Source organism: Odontesthes bonariensis, chromosome 21 (genome assembly GCF_027942865.1).
Source record: "Odontesthes bonariensis isolate fOdoBon6 chromosome 21, fOdoBon6.hap1, whole genome shotgun sequence".
Lineage (NCBI taxonomy): Eukaryota > Metazoa > Chordata > Actinopteri > Atheriniformes > Atherinopsidae > Odontesthes > Odontesthes bonariensis.
The window spans coordinates 15,119,106-15,145,622 of NC_134526.1; the positions used below are offsets into that span (position 1 = coordinate 15,119,106).

Sequence of the window (26,517 nt, forward strand, 5' to 3'; positions counted from 1 at the left end):
CCACGGCTCTCTCCAGTTGGTACTTGTGTGCCCACTCTCTGCTGCAGCTTGTATGCAAAGTGTGTGCGTTTGTTGTGTACGTGTGTGTCTTTTGTTGTCATGGTTCCAGCTGAGTGCACACATGAAGTGCACACCTCTGGTTCTGCTGAACGAGAGAGAAAAAAGTACACTGTGAGCCACGTTTGACTCTGCTAAACTGTGAAAAATTACAGCCACCTAAATCTGTTCTGCGTCTGAGAGTGGGGAAAGAGTTGAAGTGGCATTGGGCAATTGTTTTGTGAAATACTGCTTTTCTCCGTCTTACACCACTTTAGAATTTGCCCCAAGTGTCCAAACTGATCCATCTCACAGCCTGACATGATGTTGGGCCTCTGGATCTAATGATGGGTGTGTGAAATCACTCCTGTGCTTACTCTGCATGTTTTGGCGTGTATGAGGGAGTCAGTGCAACACAAGCGCTTCCTTTTTGACAGCAACGCCATATGCAAGGTCATAAATCTGATCACCAGCGCAACAGAATCCAGTGACACTGTTTGCAGGAAGCACCCTGGATTAGCAAAGATTTATGGTCGGGCCTTGAATAACACACCCATCACTTATGAATGCGTTCATTATCCTCTTTCTTAAAATGGCATCTTTGCAAGTGGAAACACAGAAGACATTCAGATTAAATTCAATTAATAGTGCCAATATCCAAATAAATAAGGGGACTGAAATAAGGAGCATATATTGGGGGAAAATTGGGCCCCTGGTAGTGATTATTGCCTGTGTGGTGTTTTTCCATTCTGGTACCCTGGCTCAGATGTCTGGATCCTTTAAAAGGCCCAGTGAGGCTTGGGCATGTATAACATTTGACAGATCGGATTAAACTTTAGTGTGACTCCCTGATGTCTGAATTATAGAGACCCCCTGTTGGGTTACAGCAGAATTAAAAAGAAAAAATAAATAACCAAAGTGTCAACTGTGAGAAAGCAGAAGTGGAAATTACAAGCGTGTCACTGGGATGCCGGGATGACGTCTTTGGAAAGGTAATAATGAGCGTTGTCACCTATTTTATGATGCAGAGGAAAGAGAATTAAAAGTTGGTATGATGACATATTTGAAGTCAGGGCTTGGCTTCATTGGTTCAGCACATTAAAATATGGCAAGATTGAGTATAATGATCATATTAAGGCACTTCCAAGCAACTATAACCCACTGTTTTTGCAATTGTCTATTTCTTTCCATTTTCTTTGAGTCTTGTGTTAATTAAAGCACGTAGTGACATTAAGATAATATAAATGTTTAATCAAAATTTTGATGCAATAAAACTGCATGAAATATTGAGCTGAATAAAAGCATGTCATATTAAAAGTGCTCGACATCAAGAGCCTGTAGTCCAGTCCATGAAACGGCTCCACAGTTCACTGGCTGCAACATGTTTTATGTAATACAGACGTGGTTCCCATTTTTGGAGTTTGGCGTCTTCTGAAGCATCACAAGATGCTTCTGAGGAGTCAAATATTTCAATCGGGAAAATATTTTTTTATTAATAAAGATGTAAGTCTGTTTGTTACATAGGAAATAAAGTTCCTATGTATGTGCATTTACATATGTGTACATAATTTATTTTTGATAAACAGATATATGAATAATATTTTCAAAATATGAACACAGAAAGTATCCATTTAGATGGTGATCGCTCTTGGAAATACAAATAAATGAATGACACAATGGTGTTCAAGCAGTCCACTGGAAAAATTAAACAACTCTGTGGTCAAAGTAATCCAACAATATCAGTTTAGATTTAGAGTTGTCCTCCTCACCGACTCAAGCTACACCTAAAATGCATCTGAGATTTCTTACTCGCTGAAGCATGTCTGATATAACTACATTTGAATCAATTTACCAAACTGTAAACAAACAGGGGCCGATCATTCTCCTCTAAAACGCACTGTGTTTTTCTCCTTAAGATGCCTCAGAGAGTGAATAGGGGCCAGGCAGTGCCAGTCCACTGGTGGTTGCTCTCATTTGGGGAATGATCGGGTGACGGCTGGCAGGATGCCCTCTGCTGCCCCCGCTCTCCTCCCCCGCTCGCTGCACTCGGTCCACAGGCAGCTGAGAGACAGAGCAGCCAACAGATCAACAGTTGGTATGACTTTGGTTGAGCGACTGGTCGGGCTGCTGCACGCCAGCCAGCCCACACTCAGGGCACCTGACCCTGGGTAAACTGACAAATGCCTGGCCTTTGGGTCTGCCTGCAGATTGATGTGACCCTAAAGCTGCAAAGAGCTTACTACTCTGGGCATTCACATGCACGCGCAGGTACAGCCACGCTCTGCCTGCCTTGTGCTTCCAGTCTCTATGTTAATAAAGTACATTGTACTTCTATACAACCACACTTCTCTGACCGTACGAGTTGTCATCATAAAATATATCTGAGGATGTTTGCAATAAGAAAATGTGCCAGATTAACATGTTGAAGTGGTTGGATGCATTGACTAAATGATGACTAAATCACATGTTTTGATTTAATTGCTACTTTCTCAGTTTCAGTAAAGAACATGAAAATTGACTTTATTAGATTTGTCTCAACTGGCTATACAGTCTGTATTCATAAGCCTGTTTATATGCTCACACTGACATATATTTTGGCACAGACACTCAAAGGCACTTACAAGCATATGGTACACTAAGTATATGTTACTACCGCAAAATGTACAGCACAGTCGTTGGGCATGTTTAACTCATCTTGACAAGGCTGTTAATTTCTCTGAAACCGGGAGTGGATTCCACTGACCCTCTCTATCTTCGTCGCTTATTCCCTCCAAAATGCCCAGCTGTTGCCACTACAGACAGCTGCTTTGAGGGCAGAACGAATCTCAGCTGTCGAGGGGAGCTGTGTGCAGGGGTCAGTGGATTTTGGGGTTTGTATTCCCTCAAACCAATGACACTTCGCTCTCCAGCTTTCCATGAAGTTGGGTGGAGAGGGGTAAAATGCTGACAAACAGCAGTTTTAAGGGACGGAAAACAGATGCTACAACTGTGTGCGTTTACAACCAAACGGCTCACTACTTCTAAACTGGCGGTCAAAGAAGAGGTTATCGCAGAAAGGGTTAACTTCACCTTAGTGTAAATAAATTTGAAAATGAGGATAGGAATAGCATTGCTTCTTTGATTCCAGGTTGTGCTAAAATGCTATTATATGTGGGTCATAGGAAAAATTGTAAGTGAGACATTCCCAAACCTGCTGAGACATATTAATAATGTACTGTCTATTTTTGATCCATTAAACTCACCCTTTTCATGATTCAGAACAATGTAATGTGTGTGTTCTTCCTCTCTTTACTGATTTGTAGTCAATAAGATATGCATATATAGAATGGATCATCCTCCTTGATAGTGTAAACCTTTATGTGATATAGATCGTAAAGGTCATGGGTGAAACAAACTCATTTCAGTCATCTGTTGTGAGGGTCAAATACTATCTCTGGATTATGGTCTCGGACCACATAATAATAAGCCTCAGCAATCTGGAACTCGAACGGAAAGAAAAAGATTCCTGGCGGGAAGCTACACATCAGTGCTGGCTGCCAAGAAACAGGATACAGTCAGAATCTGTTGCTTTTATTTTAACTGGAGCCCAGTTATCATTCAGAATTCAGTGACCGCCAAGCTGATAGAACCTATACACACACAGCCAATACGGGGGCTACTACTAAAAAGGAATCCCTGCTGTATATTTTAGTTTGATTAAGATTCTATTTCATGCAGTATTTCTAATTTAGCTTATGAGTTATATTTTGCTGTTGCAGCACTTTCCCTCAGAAAATGGTAATCTTGTTTCCTTTACTGATAGCATTCAATCTTTCCAATTGTTTTACTATTTTAATTACCTGGAAATCAAAACAAACGATTGAACTTCAAGTGCAGTTTCTTTCACAAGTCAACTCCTTGTAGTTAAGACATGGTTTTCGATTTTGTGTTCCCATTACGCCCTCTTGTGGCGCTTAGTTGAAATCACAAGTCAGACATGTTCCACAGGTGGGAAATCCTTTTCAACTTTTGCCTCCACACAATAAAAATTAATTTCATACGAATAGAGACAGATTACTTTGATCATTCTCACTAACCAGTTACGTTTATATGGGGTTTGTATGCAAAAATACAAACATAATAAGTAAGTATATAATGGAAGCATTTCAGAATATTAAAGAAATATTTAGAAATAGAAATACATAATAATTTTGCTAATTTTTTTCTCTGAACCACAGCCGTTGCTTTCATAAAAACAACACAATCTCAAATATGATTGACATGTGTCACTCGGAAGGAAAATACAGGTGGCGCCATAAACATGCGCAATTATTCATACATATCTTCTGAAATACTTATCTGTAACAGAGGGTATGCGCAACGTATTGTCAAAAGGTAGCTTTCTAAAATTTGTTTATACTGGTAATAAACACACTGGTTTCGATGATTAAGATTTTATTGCAAACTAATGCCTGCAGCCTATTAAGTCATTACTTTTGACTCCATAACAGCAATACATATTATTGAAATGCTCTTAGGGATTTGAATTTATATTAAAATGTGTATACAAAGGTAAGGATTTTCTACATAAAATGGCTATTAGTGAGGACTTCATATATCAGCACCACGGACAGCGACGGGTGACCTTACATCATAGTCTTATCTTGGTTCACAGTTTAAACACGTTGTAATACTGTGTTGTTCGTGTTTTACCCCTTAACTTCCCTACAATCCACCAGTAATATTATGATATATTCAGTAAATATAATCAGCTGATCAGTTAGCTTTGAGCAAAGTCCTGATTGTTTTGCTCTCAAGGTGGAGTTTTCTGCCACATCACTTGTGATCGCTCCCGCAACAGCGCTCAGCCTCGCAGCTGCTGTGCTGAAAACAACAACAAAAAAACCCCGTCAGGAGCAGGAAGCGGCAGATCGACAGCGAGCCCAGCGCACGTTGCTTTTCGCGACAATTTCTCTTATTTGTAAAGTGGACAATCGTGTCGAGGAACATGCGTCCATTGTGCAGGTGAAAATAGAAACTGATCTATAACTTCTTCGCTGCAACAACTTTTCGGTTATTTCGCGTGCAAATTCGGGGGAGATTTTGTTTTGTTTTGTTTTGTTTTATTGATTATACTGAGATAATTTGACAGTTCTGAAATTTTGAGCAATGTCTCGCAAGAAGGCAGTTAAAGGTAAAACCGCAACCAGCAGCCCGTCTGCAGCCAGCCCCGCCGGGAAGAGCACCGGGAAATCTGCGAAAGGCAGCCCGGGTATTGTTCAGATGAATGGCGTGGTCCATCCCAGCAGACCCTCCATCAGCAACAGCAGCGAGTTCTATGACATCGCATTCAAGGTAAGATCACTGCTGCCGTTTACTGGGGTCTGGCTTTTCCTTGCTCCTTGCAAAAGTGAGGTTGTTTTCCTCTTTAATTTCCTTATGCTTTATGCACGCTCATGACTGCAGCTTTCTCAGTAGACCATCTTCAAACAGGAAAGGTCCACATTGCACTACAGTGGCCAGCACACACATCATTGAATCGGTCTGTGCAACCGTTTGAACAAATCTTCTCCTCAGTAGCCCAGGTTGCATCATGTGAGCTCATGTCTGAGTAGAGAGCTGCCACTTCACACTGACACAAATTCCCAGCCACAGATTCTCATTGTTTGGCTTCTCCCGAAACACTTCAAGTGACTTGTTCCATACTATGTGTTTCTGATGCAGGCAGCAAGTCCATTAATGTCTTTGTGTTGCTCCTTTTGTGGAAGAACTGATTGTTTCAACTAATTAACTTAATTAGTTAATAGATCCCTTTGAATTAGTCTGGTCTTGGCAAATTATATAAAAAGATCTCCTCCGCTTTTCCTTGGGAGACACACCAGGGCTTTTACCTTGCCACAAATTGATAGATACCTGCCGCATGCCAGCTTTGTTTTCACTTGGTTATGTGATCTGACAAGTAGCAAAAAAAGCTTTTTACAAATTCTTTTTTGTGTAATACTCTGTTTGATTCTGCAAAACTAACTGGATAAAAATCCAACTTGTAGCTTTGAGGAAATCATTTACAGATTAGCCTTTCTAAAAATAACATGTCCCACTCGTTTTTTTTTTCTCCAATTATCTTGCTATTTGTAGGTCAATGTGCAGTGTTTCACTGCTTTCTACTACCTGTGACTATTGTCCTGCAAGTCATTGAAGAAACTGATCTGCATCGAAACGAAAAACAAAAGAAGTTGGCAGCAGAGGGAAAACAGAGAGCATCATCCTCAGACTAACTTGCAACCTTCTGTGTCTGTTTATTGACCCTGTTACTGTGTGTCCCTTCATTCTCCTTCCTGTGTCTTTCATCTGCTGTCTGCTTCCTTTGTGGACCCAGGAGGCACTTTTGATTTCCATATCTAGGTCCCACAGTCCCTCAGCTAACCAGATAACTGTAATCACATCAAACCTTTAACCTAATCACAGTTGAAAATAAATACATGTACAGTTGGCTGGAAAGAAGCACAGCAATGTATGTTTGTTCACTAAAAGCACACAACTACAGGAACTGTCTGAGGACATCCACCAGTGGCCATTATGAGAAGTTACACTCATTCACACTCTCTTCACTGGCCAAACACCAAAACACAGACTAATTTAGCAGAATGATTCAAATGTTCTGAGGACAAACGACACACACTGATGTATGATTAGAATATGAGCAACAGCTCCCTCAGCTCTGGGTTTTTATTATTGTTATTTGATTTATGCAAATCTTAAGTTTTATTCTTCCCAACTTTGGTTGCACTAGTTTAGCACTTTAGACCTTGTCATTTTCAATTGAATTTTGGACTTCATTGGTTTCCTGTGTAGGTGATGCTGGTTGGAGACTCTGGTGTGGGGAAAACCTGTCTGCTGGTTCGTTTCAAAGATGGAGCTTTCCTTGCAGGCAGCTTCATTTCCACTGTGGGAATCGACTTTAGGGTGAGCTTAAATCAATGGGTCAAGAACCAATCACACAAATTCCCCATTTACGTGCACTTTCATACACGCTTATAGGTTTAGTAGCTTTGGGAAAACAAGGCCACGCTCTAATGGGATTCTTTCCACAGGCATTCCATGTCTTTACAAGCCCCAGAGCTTTGAGTATTTCCTGTGTCAGAGGATAGATATTGATTTCTTAAATTATGCTTTAGTTTTTTTTATCCTCCTTGGGCGATAAGAGTGTCTATCATGTGCCAGTTTCATGGTCCCACATGGATAGCCAGGAAATAATGTGTTCATCCTTTTTAATTTTCACATTCAGGTGTTTGTCCATGAGGTGCATCCAATAAAGCTTAGCTGAGACATTTTGTGTCAGCCATGTTTGTTTTGTTAATATGTAATAAACCTAAATCACCTTGAACATGCATACACCGACTTTCTATGTTTTCATTTACTTATAAGTAAATGCAAAGTAAATGCAAAATATATAATTCATAAGCCAGATGATATATCATCTGGCTTATGAATTATATTTGCAATAGAATTATCCAATCTGAAACCAAATTATTATTATTATTACTTTTTTAATGAAAATAAAGTTATGATTAATTCTAAAGTTTGTAAAATCAAATTAAATAGTGAATTACACTCTTTGGAGACACACAGACCACCACTGCATGTGCACGTGTGTGCTGAACTAAAGTATCCAACCACTTTACATCCTTGTGTGTGGGTTGGATGAGTTTGTAGGCGGATGAGCCGTTGACTTATTTACTTATGTAACGTATCTTATAACACTCTGTTGTGCTGATGCAAATTTAGGCCTATCTAAGCAAAGGGAAGGCCTTCATCAGCTCTCTGCCTGCTAAATTTGCTACTAATGAAGGAAAAAACACAAAACACTGCTCAGTTTGCTCTTTTGTCATGTTGACTCATTATTTAATTGCAGTGTGGTGCAGAGCAGTATGACATGTATGATTTCATTATCACCCTCAAGGCACTGACTCTTCTCTGAGCAAGTTTCTTGTTAAAAGTACAGTTTTTCTATAAAAGTGAAATAAATCCCCCTGAACTCATGAGTATCTTCACATCCAGTGTCACCTTCCAATGTTCACAAGTGTATAATGAATAGATAGACACAGTATAATTTATGATTACATTCATTTCAATAGCCCTCTTAATAAACTGCATAAATTGTATAAACATTGAGTTAGTTTAATGAGTCGAGAGACCAGGCCTTTGTTGAATAAGCGAACATGAGGGATCTTGTTTTTTTTTTGGTTTCATCCTGTGGAGATGGAGCAACAGACAGGGACTGATTGCTATTTTTAGAAAAGACCGATTTGTTTATGTGAAAGAAAGGCAATTAGCTCCATATGAGAGATTGATATGGTTCCCACTTCAAAGCTCCAGTGAGATGCCATGTTTTCTTTCCCCTGTTGTTTCCTGTAGTCTCATCTCATTTAAACCTCAACATGTTCTCGGGATTACAGAGCTGCTTTAGTGCATTGTTAGGCTTAACATGTACGTAGCAAGTCTTGATGCAAAAATAACTCTTCTTTTCCATTTAATTATAAAATACACTGATTATTTGGGCAGACTTAATATATCTAATATCATTCAAATGTTACTGACTGATATTACTGTTCAGAGTCTAAATATGGCAGGTGCAGTTATTATTTATCACTAATAAAAGTTAGAGCTTACTTTATATGGTTCTGCAGCACATTTGTGCCAATGTCTTAGTACAAATTAGATTCATTTTATGCAAGTTCTCCTCCATTACCTAATGAGTCAAACATTGGCACACTGTTTATACTACAGATATTATCATTGATTTCCAGATAATGTGCAAACTTATTATCTTTATAAATCTCCACCGCCACCCCATTTTGTTGCATATGAAAGGTTTAATGGAACTAAATGATAAAATGTAAATTACTGAGACTCAGTTTTCACAGTTCTGGAGCTTTTCAAATGATTCTGTTATGACTTAATAAACCCAAAAAAGAACATGTTTGTATAAAAGTAATGACTTCTGTGTTTTTGTTCATGGTACATTACAAGCCACAGAAGCAGAGAATAGAGTTAGTGCTTCCAGGTCAACAGTTGCCATGGTAGTCCAGTGCTAATCGATTTGCGGATGACTTGATGGACCAAAGGTCAGAAATTTTCTTTATCCACCTTGTGTGACCCAGAGTTCTAGGCTTTTGAGTTTGAGTGCTCTTTTTTGGCCTCAATCAACAGGTCACACGCTTTTTATGAAAGCCATCAGGTGGGTACAGGTGACTTTTTTTTTTTTTATTAGTTTTTGTATTTTAGTGAAAAAAGGTTCTGATGTGTTTTTAATGCTGCAACTCACTGTTTAATCATGGCAGCTGAATATTGAAAGTTCATTTAATTCACTATTTTTTCTCATTGTTATTTAATTTCTATCAAGCACCTTGTCATATTGCACCAAATCTTCAGCTTCAAAAGTTCCAAAAAAAACAAGATGAATATCTTTAGGAGTTATGAATGAAAAATCAGCATTGACTAATAAAATGATTCCTCCCTGCTAGTTTCTTTATTAAGTTCTTGTTTGCAGGGCACAAATAAAGGGCTAGATCTTTGCCATGGAAAAGTAATAGGATGGCATATTAGATTATGAATTTCAGATTTATCTGGTACTTAATCAAGAATTTGTTTCATTACAGAATGACAAATAGTCATTCATAATATCACTGTGCAAATGTAATTCATTTGGATTTAGTTAACCACATCTATTTAAAACAAAAAACAAATTAAGAAAAGTGATCCATGAAGCCGCCAAAAACAAAAAAAAAGTTTATTCCGAGACATTGTTCATTGTTTAGTGTTTAAATGAAGAGAAACTAATCCAAAAACATTGTTTCAGGAAGAAGCCTGCATCATTAGTTTTCCCATTAGTTTGTCAAGATAGTGGAAACAGTTGGCAACTCTATCACATCATTAAGAGGTACATGGATGACATTAAAGAATCGTTCCAATTTCCCCATTGCCTTGTAAAAAATATATTTTCCGCTTATTGGCCCTAATTAACAATTCAAATTTCACTGTGTTTTTCAAGCACTTTAACATATAACACACTTTTAATTGGCTGTTTTCTATGTCTGAAGCTCAGCCAGTTTAGTGCAAAACAGTTGGGCATTTCAGATTTTAGCTGATGTCAAAATGTCAAAATAGGGTCATTGTGTTGTGGACAAATTTTAGCCATGGAGCACACTTGGTATTCACTTGACACTTTGGCAATTTCAGTTATTTTTTTGTCCTGTGGTGGTCCTCATATTTATTTTTGAAAAAAAGGGAGAGCTCTTCTCAGTGCTCAATACTTCCTCAAAAGTTCAGAATGATAGAGATAAATACTAATCTCTCGAAATATTTGACATCTCAGTCAATATACAGTACATCAGTCTAATGCAATCATATTTTCCCGCACTGACAGACCCATATCAGCTGTAATTTTATGCATTCATCAAACTGAAAGTTTGCTTGATTTTTATTCCCTCCTTCGAGTCCTTTTTTTTGTATTTCATGCATATTTCTGGATGAAATAAAGTTTGATTTGTTGTTTATTCTTTTAAATGTCGTAGCCTGAAGGGAGTATTGTTTTTCTCACTACCAACTCAATGCCACAGTTTCAATTAGTGGCAGAGAGGTTTTATCTAAGCTATAAGTATAATGATTTCCAAATATTGTTTACAGAAAAACAACATCTCCTAGTGAGGAACATTTGTCTCTGTCTCGTTCCTGGGTTCTATATTTCTTTATTTGGAAACAAAGTCTGAAGACATTCAGACTTGATTAAGAATAATAATAATAAGAAAGAATAATTAACAAAAAATAAATGGAGGAGGAATCATGCAAAGACAAAGCAGCAAAACACAGATCCTCAGAGAGGAGCTAATTAGTGAAAGTACTCCAACAACCCTTTATATTATTTCTGATATACTTGAAAATCAACCTTTTCTTTCTGTGTTTTTCTTCCGAAACAAACACTGGTGTGTGTCATAATAACCATGCACACATAGATTTAAAAGAAAGTAAAGTTATATATATTATAATCGAGTACTTTAAGAAAGGTTCCCATGCATTTAGTGCGTAAAGAGATCGTTTTTGTATACACAAAAACAAAGGTGTGAGTTTGATGAACTGAGAGGATTTTTGTGGGTTTAATCAATTCTTGGAAAGGAAGAATTTACTCAGTCGTTGGCATGTATCCCAAGAAAGGATAAATGTCTTTCTTACCGTTAGCACAAACCAAACTCCACAATCCACAACAGATGCAACATCACAATGCGGTTTCAGTTCTCCAGTGATTTACTTAGAGCACTCTTGCGATCCATAAAATGTCCCTGGCAGGTTTAAGAGACATGGATCCCATCTAGCATACTAATTTAAGTTGCCCTATTTGTAGACTGTACTGTCCCCACAACCTTAATCACACTGTCTAGCTTTAGCTTTGCAACATTACAAGGGCCTTTTTGAGCTACAGGCACAAAGGAAAGATTTACTGCATTGTAGGTGGCAAAACACACACAGTAGTAACTGCAAGCAGTGTGTGCCATCCAGAATGACCAGCTATTTATGGGATGCCTTAAAAGTTAGCAAAAAAAAATAAAATGTATGGTTCCTATTGAGTCCAGCTGACCCTGGCTTTTACTCTGGTTCCACCATTAAGCCAACATTGGTGACTTTAAGTGAAATGTGTATAAAGTGGATTTCCATGAGACTGAGTACAAACATTTTCCAAAAAATAGATACAGCAGTTTAGTGATAGCCTTTGTTTTTTTTTTTAAAAAAAAGGTTCATAAGGCATCTGAACCATTTTTAAATCATCATTCCATTATTTGGGAGAAATATTTGTAAAACTGGCAATGTTTTAGGTGATCTGGATATAATTGAATAATAATCTATTAATAAAAGATGGAAAAATAGATGGTTTCCATTGATGGCACGACCAGTTAGTGCCTGATAACAAACAAAAGTCTCACTAATGACACTGACCCCTGTGTGTCACTTGTTGGAGATTAACAGCTCATCAGTAAGGCTGACGTATATAAAACCAAGTTTCCATTTTAATCACAGCAGGGGAGTTTCATACATAACAGACTACCCCATTGATTTCACTTTCCTCTGATGTTATTTTTGGTTTCACTTAATATGTATGCGGAGGTGGGGGCTATGAATCAGGCAACTGCTGAATCTCCACTCAACATTTCGTCTGATTTTGAAATAACTGAAAATGGAGATGCATTTCATCCCTATTCGTGCATTTTAATACATTCCTTGTCATGTTGTCTTCTTGCTCGTTGTCGGGCTGGACAATACAATGGGAAGACAGTTCAAAATTATTTGATTAACTAACTGCCAACTGTTTCTAACAGGAGGACTTTCCTTGACAAAATAGAGCATTTAGTCATTTCTTTCTACACTCAAACTAATGGATCAGCTACAGAATCTGAAAGTGTTGTTGCACGTGTGTCCAGTGACCTTCATCGTCTTTGGCCAATTTGTTTATTACATTAGTCATCAGCCGGGATCGATTTACTGTAGAATTTGTCCTTTTATCTATCCGTGAAGAGAAAAATACTTGTTGAATAATTCATATATGTCTGGTCTTATTTTACAGGCAGTGTCCAAGATTGTGTTGATAATTGTATGTGCATGTTCCGTCTGCAGTTTCAGAAAGTAAAGAGATAGGAAGGATGTTACAGGATCACTGAGGGGTCAGATTTTCTATAAATATTCTTGTCTAAGTGACACAGGAACAACACATGGCTGTGGACACTTTCAACATGTCTTTGAAAGACAAAAACAGGGGTGAATAAGTTCAGCATATTCCTCCATATATTGGGCTATAATGATGCTCCAAGGATCTTGGGAGGTCCTCCCCTATTTTTTTTTTTTAAACTTTTGCCAGTCTGTTGCCAATTAACGTAATTGGGTATGAGGTGTTCAACCTGGTTTCTTTTTATTCGGTTTAGCATTACCCAATCTTTCCAGTCTTCATTGCCCCTTTGCTAACTTGTAACTGGCATCAAATTCAAAATGCTCATATATTTTTCATGAAGTAATAAAATAGGATCTGCTCTCTTTGTATTATTTTAGTTAAGTATTGGGCCTAAATCATTTTTTGTTTTAATCCTTATGTGCTTGATAGTTTTACAGAACCATCTGGGAAGTCCCATGTTTAAACAAACCACTGGCTTCTGGTTTGTCTACTCTGGGCTACTGCTGAAACAGAGAGTGCAACATGGCAGACTGCTTTCAGAACAATCCAAACCTTCTGCTCACACTTGGTCAATTTAGAATCACCAAATAGCTCGCATATCTTTGGATGACAAGAGGACAGGGAAAACATGCAGACTTTTTACAGAAAGGCTCCAGCTGAAATTGGAACGAGGAACTTTCTTTGTGTGATGTCTCATGTGAAACCACTACACATACAGCTAATTAACAAGATTATTCTTTTAAACATTACTTTGCTCCCAGTAGATTTGTCTAAATGTTGCACACTTGAAATTGGAAGAATAGGAGAATACACCTTATATGTTGTTGGTTCCTATGACACCAAAACAGCTGCAAGACCTGAAGTTGAGATTTTGGCCATTGCCATCTGGTTTTTTGTTGCTGAATGAGCCAAGACAGTTGCAAATTATCAGTAGCTGGTTTTGATTGACAAGCAAAACAAATCTGAATCAGACACTTTGTTTGGTTTGAGGCAAATAAACTAGTCTGCTGTTGCAAGAGGGTGACTGTTCAAATTTACTAGATGAAGTAGTTACCTAACTTAATAACCTAATCATAAAAAAAATGGCAGTGGAAACCCTGCTAATCACAAGGTAGTGATGCTGTTTATTCCCCATCTTAAGCTTAAGCATTTGCCAAACCAGCAGTGTGCTTTGTTGACAAAGAGTTTAGAGAAGTGATTAGGACGAGGCAATGTGCTTCTTTAAGTGAAAATAGTATTCAAAATCACATTGAATTAAAAATTAAACTATTTTTCAAATTATACCACTGCATCACCTTTAACCCACATCCCTCTTACTGCACCCATGCTTATACACACACATATACCTGTGTTGATTTTACAATCACATTCTTTTATGATGCAAGGCTATAATAATTATAGTGTAAAACAATAGTGAAAAATGTGTGCTGGGAGCTTCCCACTCAAATATCCATGGCAGACTGGTACGCTAGCTTCACCTGGCAGTTGGCACTAGACTTACATTTTGTTTGTATTTTTTAAGGAGATTTGAACAAAACTTTTTGAAAGTTTGATGTTTGGCTTTGCAGTACACATTGTACCGGAGCCTGGCAAAAGTGAAAACTCTTCTGTTGTTGTGTCACAGTGGTTGATGAACATCTTGGTGCATTACTGCCACCATGTGGTGTTAGTAACAAAAGTACCAGGTGCCTTTAAAACAAGATTTTACCGACTCATATCGAGGCAATGGTAGCAAAATATATTGAGTTTCTTGTAATATAATAATTATTTGAAAATTATTGTCCATTCCTAATTGAGACTATAATAATTAACCTTATTAAATCATTTATACTAAATTTGGCCTTTGCCAAAGTCACACACCTTTACTCTTGCCTGCTTTTTCTACATCCAACACTTACCATGTTACCTTTCTTTGCCACACAGTATTACAACATGTCTATTTTCTTATTTTTACTGTACGTAAGTTTATAAGCTGTATTTTGTTTGTTTTTTAAATTAAATATGCTCAGCATACAATATGGTGTCTGCCTTTCAATTAATTAATTCATTAGAAACGTACCGCTTTCGTGTTCAAAGAGGCAACAGTTTTCTACGAGATTGTTTGTGTTCTTTTGTCATTCGAGCTGAAACTGGATCTGTGAATATTGATTTCACGCCTGACCTCTGACCCTCATAATCCTGAGGCTGTTTTCCCTCTGTATTGTGTCATTCCTCACAGGAGCTGTTTTCTTTGTGGCTTGGTCAGCATTCAGTAAACAGGGTTTTTCGGTTACACTGGAAAACTGAACAACGCTTGTGTGGTTTATAGTACTGATAACATCTCGATATATAAATAGGCTGAAAATGTGCTTAATAGTCACCTGCTAATGGCTATATTGCTATAATGGAAAAAACTGAGGAGGATACAGTATACTATTCATGTGTCCAAGTAAAAAGTGAAATGTCCTTGCATAAAAAAAATTTAGGAGCGTCAAAGTACATTTAAATGTAAGGACAATAAACCTTTTTATGAAATATAAATCCTTTCATTGATAAGTAAGTGTCTGTCTGGCTTGTGTTCAATCTTAAACTGATACAATGGTATGGTTTCCATTCTGTTTATTTCAGCTGCACATTATGCAGCACATTTAGCAATGATAGACTCACACATGTACACACAGAAATAAACACACACGATGATAGCAAAGCTCAGTAGATGTGGAAATTGTTAATGAACCAGGAAAGGTTCCGGCTGACAGTTTTCATGATGCTTCTCTCTCTCTAGAGCCAGGCATTATTAACAAGATCTCTTCCATCACTGTTGAAACATAAAACGTTGTGTAAACTGGCACCGTCTGTCTTCCAGTTGCCATGTTTCAGAATGAGTCAGTGTGCTAATGTGCAGGGATTCTGTTTGTTAAACTCAGGGTTTTTGGTCCAGTGTATAAAGTTTTAAAAAAGGAATGTAAAAAAAATCAAACATAAGATAAGCATGCTAATCATAATTTACACTGTTAATCAAGGCAGTTGTTATGTGGAACAGAGCTACAAAGATTAATTGAGATAACTGATTGACACAGCATAATAAAGTTGATGTGTAACTTTTTATTTAATTGTTGAAGAAAATGTAAGATTCTTTATACTTGTTTTTCATTCTATCTGAGGACTACATTTTGTTCTTTTTACTTCACTAATCTCTGCTTCTGTATTATCATTAGCTACCATACAGATTAAGGTTTTACTTGTTAGCTCTCCATCAGTATAAAACAGTGTAAATTCATTTTTAGCTATTCTTACATTTAATTTAAAAATGCAGGATTCTATAGGAAATGTAACACTGATAGTGGTCATTTAGAGAAATGCCAAAGTACTTTTACACATTTCTTAGATGTTTTCATAATAAAAAGTACGTTTTCTGAAACGATGCGTTGGGCATTTTTCAGAGTATGCATCACCATCTGTGATTTATAGATGCATCTATAAGAAAATGATCATCAAAAATTAAGGTAATCGTCATTTGCAGCACTAGTGTGGGACTCAACTTGGACATGCACAACATGTTCAGTGGCTGAGCCCTCATCCTGCCCTGTTGAGTCATGAGCCAGTCCGTCCTCAGTGATGGCTCTCTGAAATAGATTAAATGATGACAATCATGGTATGAATCACTCTACTTTCATATCTAACAGTGTGTTCATTAGCGTGCATTTGTAGTTGTGTGTGTTCATACACCTCCAAACTCTAACTGGGCTTTCTTTGACTTCTGTCTTTAATGTAAATGTCATAGCGGACATCGTACAGGCTTTTTTTTTTTTCTTTGAGTGCATTATTATATGTTGAAGTGTCTGTAATTTACTAAATTGCTTTGTTCCAACAAACATGAGGTAATCATTTTAAGATGGTTTAGAGAGTGAGTCATGCAACAAGTGGATGTTAGTCATCTCTTCATTGCTGCTCTCTGTTAGAGTTTAAAACTAGATTAACTTTAATTCAATTCCATTTGCATACTTTGACAGTAATTTTGCTTTGATATTATGAAATACCTGACCTTTGATTTTCCCCATGTGCAAAAATTTGGTTAATGGGGTAACTTTTTACATGAATTTGTAGATCAATTTGGATTCAAATGAAACTAATGACAGAACAAAAAGTCAATTTCACTGCTTTGAGGTAATTTGGATGCACAGGTTTAGGGGGGTAAAATAATTTGCTTCATCTCTTACTTAACTTCCTGCTGTCTGCCTTTAATGTAGGTTTAAATCCTCAATGCGCAGCAAGTTCTGCTGACGTGAAAACAGACATAGCCTTTTCCTTTTACAAGTCTTCAAAAACTGGAATCTGAGTTTGAAAGTATTTTGAAAGTCAAAACTGTCATGATAAGCCTGTTAGGGGTCTGTCGACGTGTCTGCCATGCACCTTTTTAATAGGGAGTCATGAGAAGAGAGGGGAAATAAGACAGCAGGGAGAGAAGCGGCAAGAGGATGAAACGCATCACAAAAATGAAGCATTGCTTGATGATTTGTTCCTCTGTTTGAAACCTTCCTCTCCTCTTCAATATATCTGATGTCGGTGTGGATGTCACTGACAGTCCATGGCCCCACTATCTTTCACTTATGTCCAGCTTCAGCACTTTCTTTGTTTGGTGGAGGGATGGTTGACTGATTTCTCCATTATCCACTCTCCTGCTTGCCAGTTTGTCTGCCTGCCAGCCTGCCTTCTCTGAGAGGGTGCAATTAAAGTGCCAAGCATGATCATGCCAGCAAGTGGCAGTGATGTTTTTTCTGCTTCAACAATAAATTGAATTAAGATGAATTGGGTGCTACAGTGCCAGGGGGAAAAGCACACTACCAAAATGAAAATGGGGTTATATGTGACCTTGAAGCCATTTTTATCAATTGTCTCTAGTTTTTCCAGTCATATCTTGTTCTCTACTGACACAGAACTATTTTGTCATGTTCATATATAAGCGTTGCTCCTCACGATATTAAAAGTATTGGGCTGGTGTTTACATTGCCATGGGAGGTGTTTGTTATTAATGAGAAGCAGCTTTACCACCTGCTGCCCTAATGTCACTGGAATCTAAAGAGGTAAACCCTGAGGAGCACCATGAATATTTAACCGTTGAATTAAAGAGATGTGGAGGGAATAGTTGGAATACTGAAGCATCACTTGACAAATAATGCAAAACAGATGGTAATGGAAATGAATACCAAAAAAAAAATTATAGGATATTTTTTAACAGTGATGAAAAAGAGTAATACTTATTTGAACATGTTTTTTACTCTTATTTGATTTATGAAGCAATTTTTCAGTTGTATTGCAAAGTTACTTCACAGCTACGAAGGCTAAATGATTGAATAAATTAACTCGCAGATGAAAGCAATAACGATTCTTTTAAAACTGATCTGTCATAAAGACAAAGACCTGGATGACTCAGAATTTTCTGCTCCTAAATTCAGACAAAACTGAAATTGTAGCCTTTGGACCCAAGAGCTTCAATGACAAACTGTCTAGTTACATACTTACTCTAGATACCATTTCCTTGGATTCTACTACTACAGTGAGGAACCTTGGAGTATTTTTTGACCAGGACCTGTCACTTGACGCACATAAAACAAGTTACAAAGAAGGACTACCTTCTTTCACCTTAGTAATATTGCCAAAATTAGGAAGATCCTGTTTTAGAGTCTTGCAGAAAAACTGGTCCATGCATTTTTTACTTCAAGATGAGACCACTCTAATTCTTTATTATTAGGCTGTCCAAAAAAAAATCTATGCAAGTCTACCAGCTGAACCAAAATACTGCAGCCAGAGTTCTGAGGAAACTAGCAGGAGAGATAACATTTCTCCAGGTTTAGCTTCTCATTGGCTCCCTGTCAAATTCAGAATATAATTTGAAATTATTCTCATTACATATAAAGCCCTCAATGACCAAACTCTATCAGACCTTACAGATCTCGTGGTGTAGTATTTTCCAGAGCAATTAGCTCACATACTGCAGGTTTACTTGTAAACCTTTACTTGTCTAAAAATAGAACGGGAGGCAGGGCCTTCAGTTTTTAGGCCTAGGAACTAGTTGCCAGTATACATCTGTGAAGCAGACACCCTCTCTACGTCTAAGATCTGGCTTAAAACTTTCCTTTTTGACAAAGCTTAATAATTAGGGATGGCTCAGGTGACTCAGAAATGGCCACCTTTCCTGTGTGTGGTTCTTCCAGAGGTTTCTTCCTGTTAAAAGGGAGTTTTTTCTTTCCACTGTCGCCTTGTGCACACTCAGGACAGGGGGTGGATCGAAGAGAGGTTCTGTGCTATCACTTGGTTTCCTTTTTTTTCAAACTGGCTTTGTATTCATGAATTGGATAAATGTGGATTATAATTAATTGGATTTGATTGGATTATGATGGGCTGCATGGTGGTGTGGTGGTAAGCACTGTCACCTCCCAAATGAATTGGATTCTAATTGGTTTGAAATGAATTGTATCTTTGAAGTGCCATAAGATAAGATTGTAATTTGCAGCTATATAATAAAAATTTTATTGAAAACTTGTTCCACATGGTAGCTTGCGGTGGACTTTGTGTAGGAGCCTTAACGGAAAATCAGGGAACACACTCTGGAATACAACAAGAAGAGAACTTAACCAAAGGACCATAAAATCAAGATCCATTTAAAATGATACAGAGAACCTATAGAATACAACACATGGAAATGAGAACAGAATTAAATGAAAACCTAAAATATGACGAGTCACATAAACCGTGACTGAATATAACAAAGGAGATCCTATAGAATAGGAAAACACTTTGCTAGTATGTAGCACCAAATTCAAAATTACCTTTTTTTTTTTCCCCTTTACTTTTATACTAATTTCTACTTATCAGATTTACATGCATTTCAAATGACTGCATTTTTATTTTTTTCATGGCATTCTGTAATGATTTGTGAATGGTGGAGAGATGAGAACCAAAATGCAGATCAACTGACTGGTGGCGGATAAAAACTGTATTTTAAGAAACTTTAACCAAAAATGTAGCTGAGCCAGAAAACCATAAACTAACACTGAGAAAACAAAAACAAAAAAGACTTAATACAAAAATAAACCATAAAAACAAAACAGATGTGCAAAGAATAGCCTCTGGCACATGACTCAGAGGTTGTAACAGCAAGACTCTAGCAGACTGAACTCACCAAAGGAGTATAAATACTGAAGGGAGAACTAATGAGGAAGTGGCTGCAGCTGAGACTGATTGAGTTGAAGACAGGTGTGGAAGTGGAGCTAATCACCAAAACAGGGGAATTGAGGATAACTAGGAGTAATGACCAGAACAAGAATCTAAAATCCCAATTCAGAGTATAAGTTCAAACAAAATACAATCTAAGAAGAGAACAGAGAGCAATCACAAAGTTAAAAAAAAAAGAAAAGAAAGAAATAGTTAAAACATAGAAAAGACCAGAAACTCAAAATCATGGAGTAACTTTGGACGAAAAGACAAATCAGCACGAGACAGAATAAATCATAATTTAAACCAAAGACTCAAGAACGCAAACAAGAAAACAGAATCAAGACAAAAAAAACATCAAACGTTTGAAAATCCACAAATCCTAACAGAGCCTGGTTTTAGTCGTGTGTTTTTGCCACAAAGTACCAAAACACTAGCCTGGCGACGCCAAAGATTTTGGCTCCGCACATAGTCTGGCCAAATCCCCCTACCTCGGTTCGCTCAGTGTTTTGCCAATCAGCAAACAGTTGCGAGTGGTGACGCAGAACTCACGCACGGAGTCCATTGTAGTCCATATAATTGTAGTTCAACCGCAGCGGAAATAAACATGGCGACGGAAGAACGCTAGAAGCTATCCATGAAGTTGTCTCAACTCTGGAGAGCATTATACAATTAAAACAAGAGCAAGGGGAATGCCTCGTCAATTTTTTTAGTGGCAAGGATGTCGTAGCTCTCCTTCCAACTGGCTTTGGGAAAAGTTTGATTTATCAAATGGTACCGGTATAATGAAAGCGGATGTGGGAAGCGTGATTCGCTAGCTAGAGCCTTGTGAGAGTAAGCATGAACCTCGGCGCATAACCTACGTCCTTTCTAAACATTACTGATTGGTTAAGGGAACTCCAATGAATTTAAGTTGCTGAGTAAGGTCCCACCCTCCATGGGAACGGATTCCTCTTGGGGTTTTCCAGACTGTTTGACGGAGTCAACAGTCGGCTTTCGCCCAGGCTACCAAAACACAGCCCAATGGGAAATCAGTTATTTGCACATACAATACTTCTTTGGAAGAACGACATTATTATAGCCTCACTAGTGGCTATTTTTGCTTGGACTTTGCTCGCATTTGTATGTTCTCTACAGTTCTAGATGTAGTGCATCCTACGTGTGTGTGTGTGTGTTAATTTCATCATTATCTAAAGTGTAACATGAAAAATTGAATTTCTGAGCTCAAACAAACAGCTTTCATCACACCCTGTTCTGTTTTGGGACTCAGCCACACAGGTTTATTCATCATCATTACTCATTATCACACATAGCCACAACAAACACACATAGTAGAAACTGCTGTGGAGCCATTTTCATTGATATCATTCCAGATTATTAGAGATCCTGGGGAAAAGAATTGGAGGGGTCATAGTTTCCTCTCATTGCAAGAGAGAAGTTAAATCTTCAAGATGTCAGATTTGAGATTTTCCACTCCACGCAAGTACAAATCAAGAAATTTAGTGAGGAAAATGGCAGATTAGCATTCTTTATAATGACCGAAGCTCTCAGAACGAGGAGGTCTGTATTTTTGCTGCAGGGCAGTTCATGGTATTAAAAAGCTAAAGGCCCCCAGCTCTTTCATTTAGTCTGTTCTCAATTTCACCCCATTGAGAAAGTCCATAACAAAAAGGTTCCCACTCTTACACCGACTGCACAGTTAGAGGCGTTTTTTTTCCCCTTTCTTTCTTTTTTTTTTTGTCGAGATAAATCATACTTCATAACCCTACATATTCTCCTAAAATTCCTCAATCAATACAGATTGCAAAAAAAATTGTTCTATTTGAATTGATTAATTTGAAAGTTGCTATTGTACAGCACATTGCCAAATTTGTTGATGCCTCAGCAAATTTGGTCTTCCTAAAACCTTGCAGGGTCAAGAAGCCCATCAATAAGTTATTCCCACAGTGTCCGAATGTTGTCTTATATTAGTATCCTCCTTAATGTGATTTATTGATTTATCTTAGTCTCCAGGAAAATATCCAGCACATTTTTGTTCAAGCATTTGTGAAATAGCGTCTTGTAATTTGAAAATGCTGAGTAAGCTGAGTACAAAGTCTCCAGAAGAATAGAGGAGACCCAGTATGTTCAGCTATTTTTTAATAACAGCATGTCTCTGAATGATTCATTTCTATCAAAGTGAACAATGTATCTGACAAGCTACTCTAAAACAGAGTTAGGAGTGTTTTGCTTACTCACGTCGCATTATAAAGACTCAGTACAGTACAATATGTGTACAACTATCAGATTAAGAATATTTCTTCAGAAGAATTTCATTGTTTGAAAAAATCCTTTTAGTCAATTCTGTCATGATCTGTGTCTTTTCTGTCTTGTCACGGATTTGTCAGTTCCTCACTTTTTTTCTCTGTTCCCTCGTGCCTGCTCATGAACTCCTCTGTCTCACCTCTGTTCATTTATCCTCAGCTGCACTCATTCACCAATCACACTCCCCACAGTATTTGGTCTCCCTGAAGTTTCACAGCATTTGTCAGATCCTCTGTTGTCCACAGGTTATCCTCACGTAATGTCGTTGCTGCTTGGTTTTGGTTTCGGTTTCTAGTCGTTTTCATCAGTTCCTTGTTTTTTGGGGTTTTTTTAGTGTTCTTTTGGATTTTTGTCATCTGGCTTCGTTTGTTTAAAAATAAATAGTTTTCTTTTCATTTTACCTTCTGGCTACCAATTTGTGTCTGCACCTGGGTCCTCCTTCCTCGCCACCTCCAACACAAGACAAATTCAAACTGTTAACAAACCCCCAAAGCTTAGTATTGAACAAAGGAAAAGTACATGTTGTCTTTCTCAGGGGGAATACAAATGCCTATAATTCTTAGGCAACAATTTGCTTAATCTCAATTTTTATTGTAACTATAACAAATAAAAACAAAATGACCATTTTGCCTTTCAGTGACCTATAGGAAGCATTGCTTTCAATGGATGCCACTGACCTTCTGTCCATGGAGTCTGTTTCTCAACTGCAGCCTCATAAATGGTGCTCAAAGAAGTGTTTGGTCTTCCTTCACTTTTAATCTCCCATTTAAGAAAAAAAGTACCAAAAGGTACCAAATAAATTTTTACAAAAATAGCCACATCACTTTTCAGTGATAATTGAGGCCTTGGAAAATGGCAGCAGGTTTTTGGCTAGAGAAGTAAATTATGTGAATTTACAAGCATCTCTCAAAATCCAAAAAGTAAAATGTGTACACCTGAAGGAGACCAGGAGGGTGATGGAAATGAATGTTTCCAAGCAGTATTTGTGAGTGTGTACATATGTTTATGTTTGTTTATGTCAGTTTACTGCAGTGTATGTACCTGCCTCACTGATATCGCTGTTATTTGGCTTGTTGCCCCAATGATTTGATTTGCATAGGGTGCATGCAGCAGTATGTACCAGTAAGCGATCAAAAGCAGCTGCACAGACACCCAGGAACAGCACCACATGGCCTCTTCCTCATGATTCTCATCAATGCCATTAATTTGTCTCATATGAGCTTTATGTGGACGTCATTCTCCTGATAGTTGCCTCATGCTGCAGCTATTAATGTTTTATTGGTTCACACTTCACAGGTCCTTCTGAAAGCTCCTCATGCATCTGTAATTTATGATCCCTGTGAAGTGCTTTTAGAGTGAATCTGTATTGTACGTTTTCAGCTGTGTACCTTTATTTGCGGGGAGTAGTTTGAATTTGAAAATGTCATCTGTGCACAGGTGGTTTGTTGCAGCTTAGGGAATGAAACTGACCTAAGAGTGGTGCATTTTTAAAACAAATTGAGCCTCTAAGGTGATGAAGCTGAGAAAGTTCTGAAAGAAAAGTGGAGTAAGAGCTAGTAGATCGATACCCTTTAATCTGTTATACCTTAATTCTTCAGTCCGCCAGAGTAGACTGGCTTGTACGCTATAAGCTGTTCAGATACATGCTTTTCATCCAACTTAATCTATTCTTTCAGTCTGTATTGCTGTATATTTGATTTAGTGTTTATTCTTAACATTTTCGGCATTATCAGAGCAATCAAACTGGACCAACCGCCCAAAATCCTCACCGTGATGGTATCACAAGACTCTTTTTCTGGGTCACTAAATATTTATGAAGCCTCCAAGCAAATTGAGGGTTGTTTTTAGCAATAACATCCACAAGGAGGTAGTCTTTAGAGACTGACTCCTATCAGACCACACTTATAAACTAGCTTGCAGCTCAAGTTCCCCACATGAATATGTATGGCATTCCCCATTTGTGACTCTCAGAGAGGTAGATGAGCTGAACACATCAACAAAGACCATATCTACATCCAAGTTCTCTGCTGGAAGATTAGGCAAGGCAAGGCAAGGCATCTTTATTTATATAGCGCATTTCATTTCACAGGCAACTCAATGTGCTTTACATAAAGACAAGGTATTTAAAAGAACAGCATAAAGCAGCATAAAAACAAGCAATTTAAAGAGAAAAAAATAGAATAAAAATTAAAAGCAATCAAAGAAGAGGGGAAAAAGAAAAATATAAACTCAACCATAAGCACACCGAAAGAGAAATGTTTTTAACCTGGATTTAAAAGTGCTTACAGTTGGGGCTGATTTCAGTTCTGCTGGTAGTTTATTAGCAGCATTTTGTCAGGGCTGAGTATCCTCTGTCTCTCCTTGGGGATCAGGGAATGAGAAGGTCACCCACACCTCTTGGGAATATCCCAAGGAGTTGGGAGTAAGGATAGGAGGAAGGATCTGAGTGTTGTACGGACAATAGGCAATTTAATCCACATCATCATACCGGGACAAATAAGAACACTTTGACCTCTTCTGTTCAATGGCACCTCTAAGCTCATGGAATGGAGAATGGAGTCTGGTCTAAATTCATAGAATAGACTTTTGTCTGAGATTATAAACATTTCAGCTGGAGCCCAAACATTTAGATTAACCCATTAGTAATCCGATATTAATTTAATGTAACTTGTTCTGTTGTTGGTTTAGGTTAGGTGTTAGCATACCAAAACTTTTGTCATCCTCTTTGTATGCCTCCTACAAACTTGACTTTTGCTGCCATTAGGTTGAGGATTTTCATTTTGGTGAAAAGTTTATTGAGATAGTTGGAATTGGGGTAACGTTTTACTAACTTTGATGTTAATGTCAGGATGAGTTGTAAAAATCTTTTTATTCCTGCAATGTTTTGCCATCATTGGCTGCCCAGTCTCAAAAGGAAACATGTAATGAATAAGTTTCTGCAAATGTCCAAAATATTTTATCATCACAATAAAGGTAAATAGGGATTGTGAGGTGGTAATGTTTTACATAGTCTTTTGTTATGTATAGGGAAGCATTAAATCTCTGTGAGGACAACCTGTGAGATTTAATATCTGTTAAATTAAAAAAATGTATTTTTACTCTGTTTACCAATGGTGCTGCTGTGGTAGGCAGCTCACAAATTAGAAAATTCCCAAAATAAAAATAAGATAAGCTGAACAATACAGTAACCAGAAGACACTATCTGCAAACAATAATCTGTAAGCAGCATGTTTTACTTTGGGGAACCTGGCCTTGAACACCGTGCTCGGAGCTGAAACTGCATATCCATTTGTGTGAGCTCTGTTGTGTGACGGAGCCAAGTGCAGCAGAGATCAGAAGAAAATTTCCCTGGAAGAGACAGAAGGAGGTGAGCAGAGCAGAGGAGGTTAATTCTCCAGAGAAAAGAGGCGAAGCTTCATCAAAAGGGGCCCGAGTGAGTTGGAGACATGCAATATTGATGGAAAGTGGAGTGCGGAAGGTAGATGAGAGGAATAAGAGGGAGAGACTGTTCAGACAGGTGCTTGACCGCAAAAACGCACACACCTCATGTTTCCCCCGTACCCTGAAAAAGTTTTTGCTCGTTGGGAAGCGTGTTTAAATTTAGGTACTGTCGCATAACCTCATTTCTTACTTTCATTTCCAGAACAAAGTCCTGAACATTGATGGAGTCAAGGTGAAGCTCCAGGTAAGTGCTTGATTTTTTTTTTCTCAAAAAAGAACATATATAAAGAATGACAGAATCTGTAAATGAAAGTACTTGAGGTTCTAGACAAAAAATGCTAAAAAATGATTAAGGGAAAAACCAAGTTAGGGGTGCAGTCCAGGCTTTAAAAGGTCTGCTCTGGATGGAAGAGATGATCTAACCACAGCTCGAGTCAAAATGACGACGCCCCCTGGTTGGCCTGAAGCATATGGGTTGCTTCTTAATATCATGATCCAGACTGAGTGTGTATAGATTAACTGATCAAATTACATGTAAAACAAATTGCCTGTATTGACAAAGAAACAATGGGAGTTATAACCTGATCTTGTTCCATTCAGCTCTGCAGGAAGTTTCAGCAGCTGTTGTTTTAGCAGTATAAGAAACTTAAACTTCGATTTATGGAGTAGACATGCAGTAAACATTTGTGATTGAAATGTGAGTCCAAAAGTTCTGTTTGCTCATTCTTGTGAGTGACACCTGTGATAAAAGATATCAGAATTGACTACCCGCCAGTCTCAATTAGAGTGGAAGCTTAAACCCAATCAGTGGTAAAAGTAGTCATAAGATACATGATAAAAATTAAGTT

General features: G+C 37.8%; 1 protein-coding gene across 1 annotated transcript in view; it reads left to right on the plus strand.

Moving 5' to 3' along the window:
- Positions 1 to 4,848: 4,848 nt before the first annotated feature.
- LOC142371292 (ras-related protein Rab-26-like) overlaps positions 4,849 to 26,517 on the plus strand; it is a 53,517-nt gene continuing 31,848 nt past the window's right edge. The window contains exons 1-3 of the mRNA XM_075453934.1: positions 4,849 to 5,370; positions 6,868 to 6,978; positions 25,872 to 25,913. Coding sequence (XP_075310049.1) covers positions 5,185 to 5,370; positions 6,868 to 6,978; positions 25,872 to 25,913 — 339 coding nt within the window. The 5' untranslated portion in view covers positions 4,849 to 5,184. The remainder of the gene's footprint in view (positions 5,371 to 6,867; positions 6,979 to 25,871; positions 25,914 to 26,517) is intronic.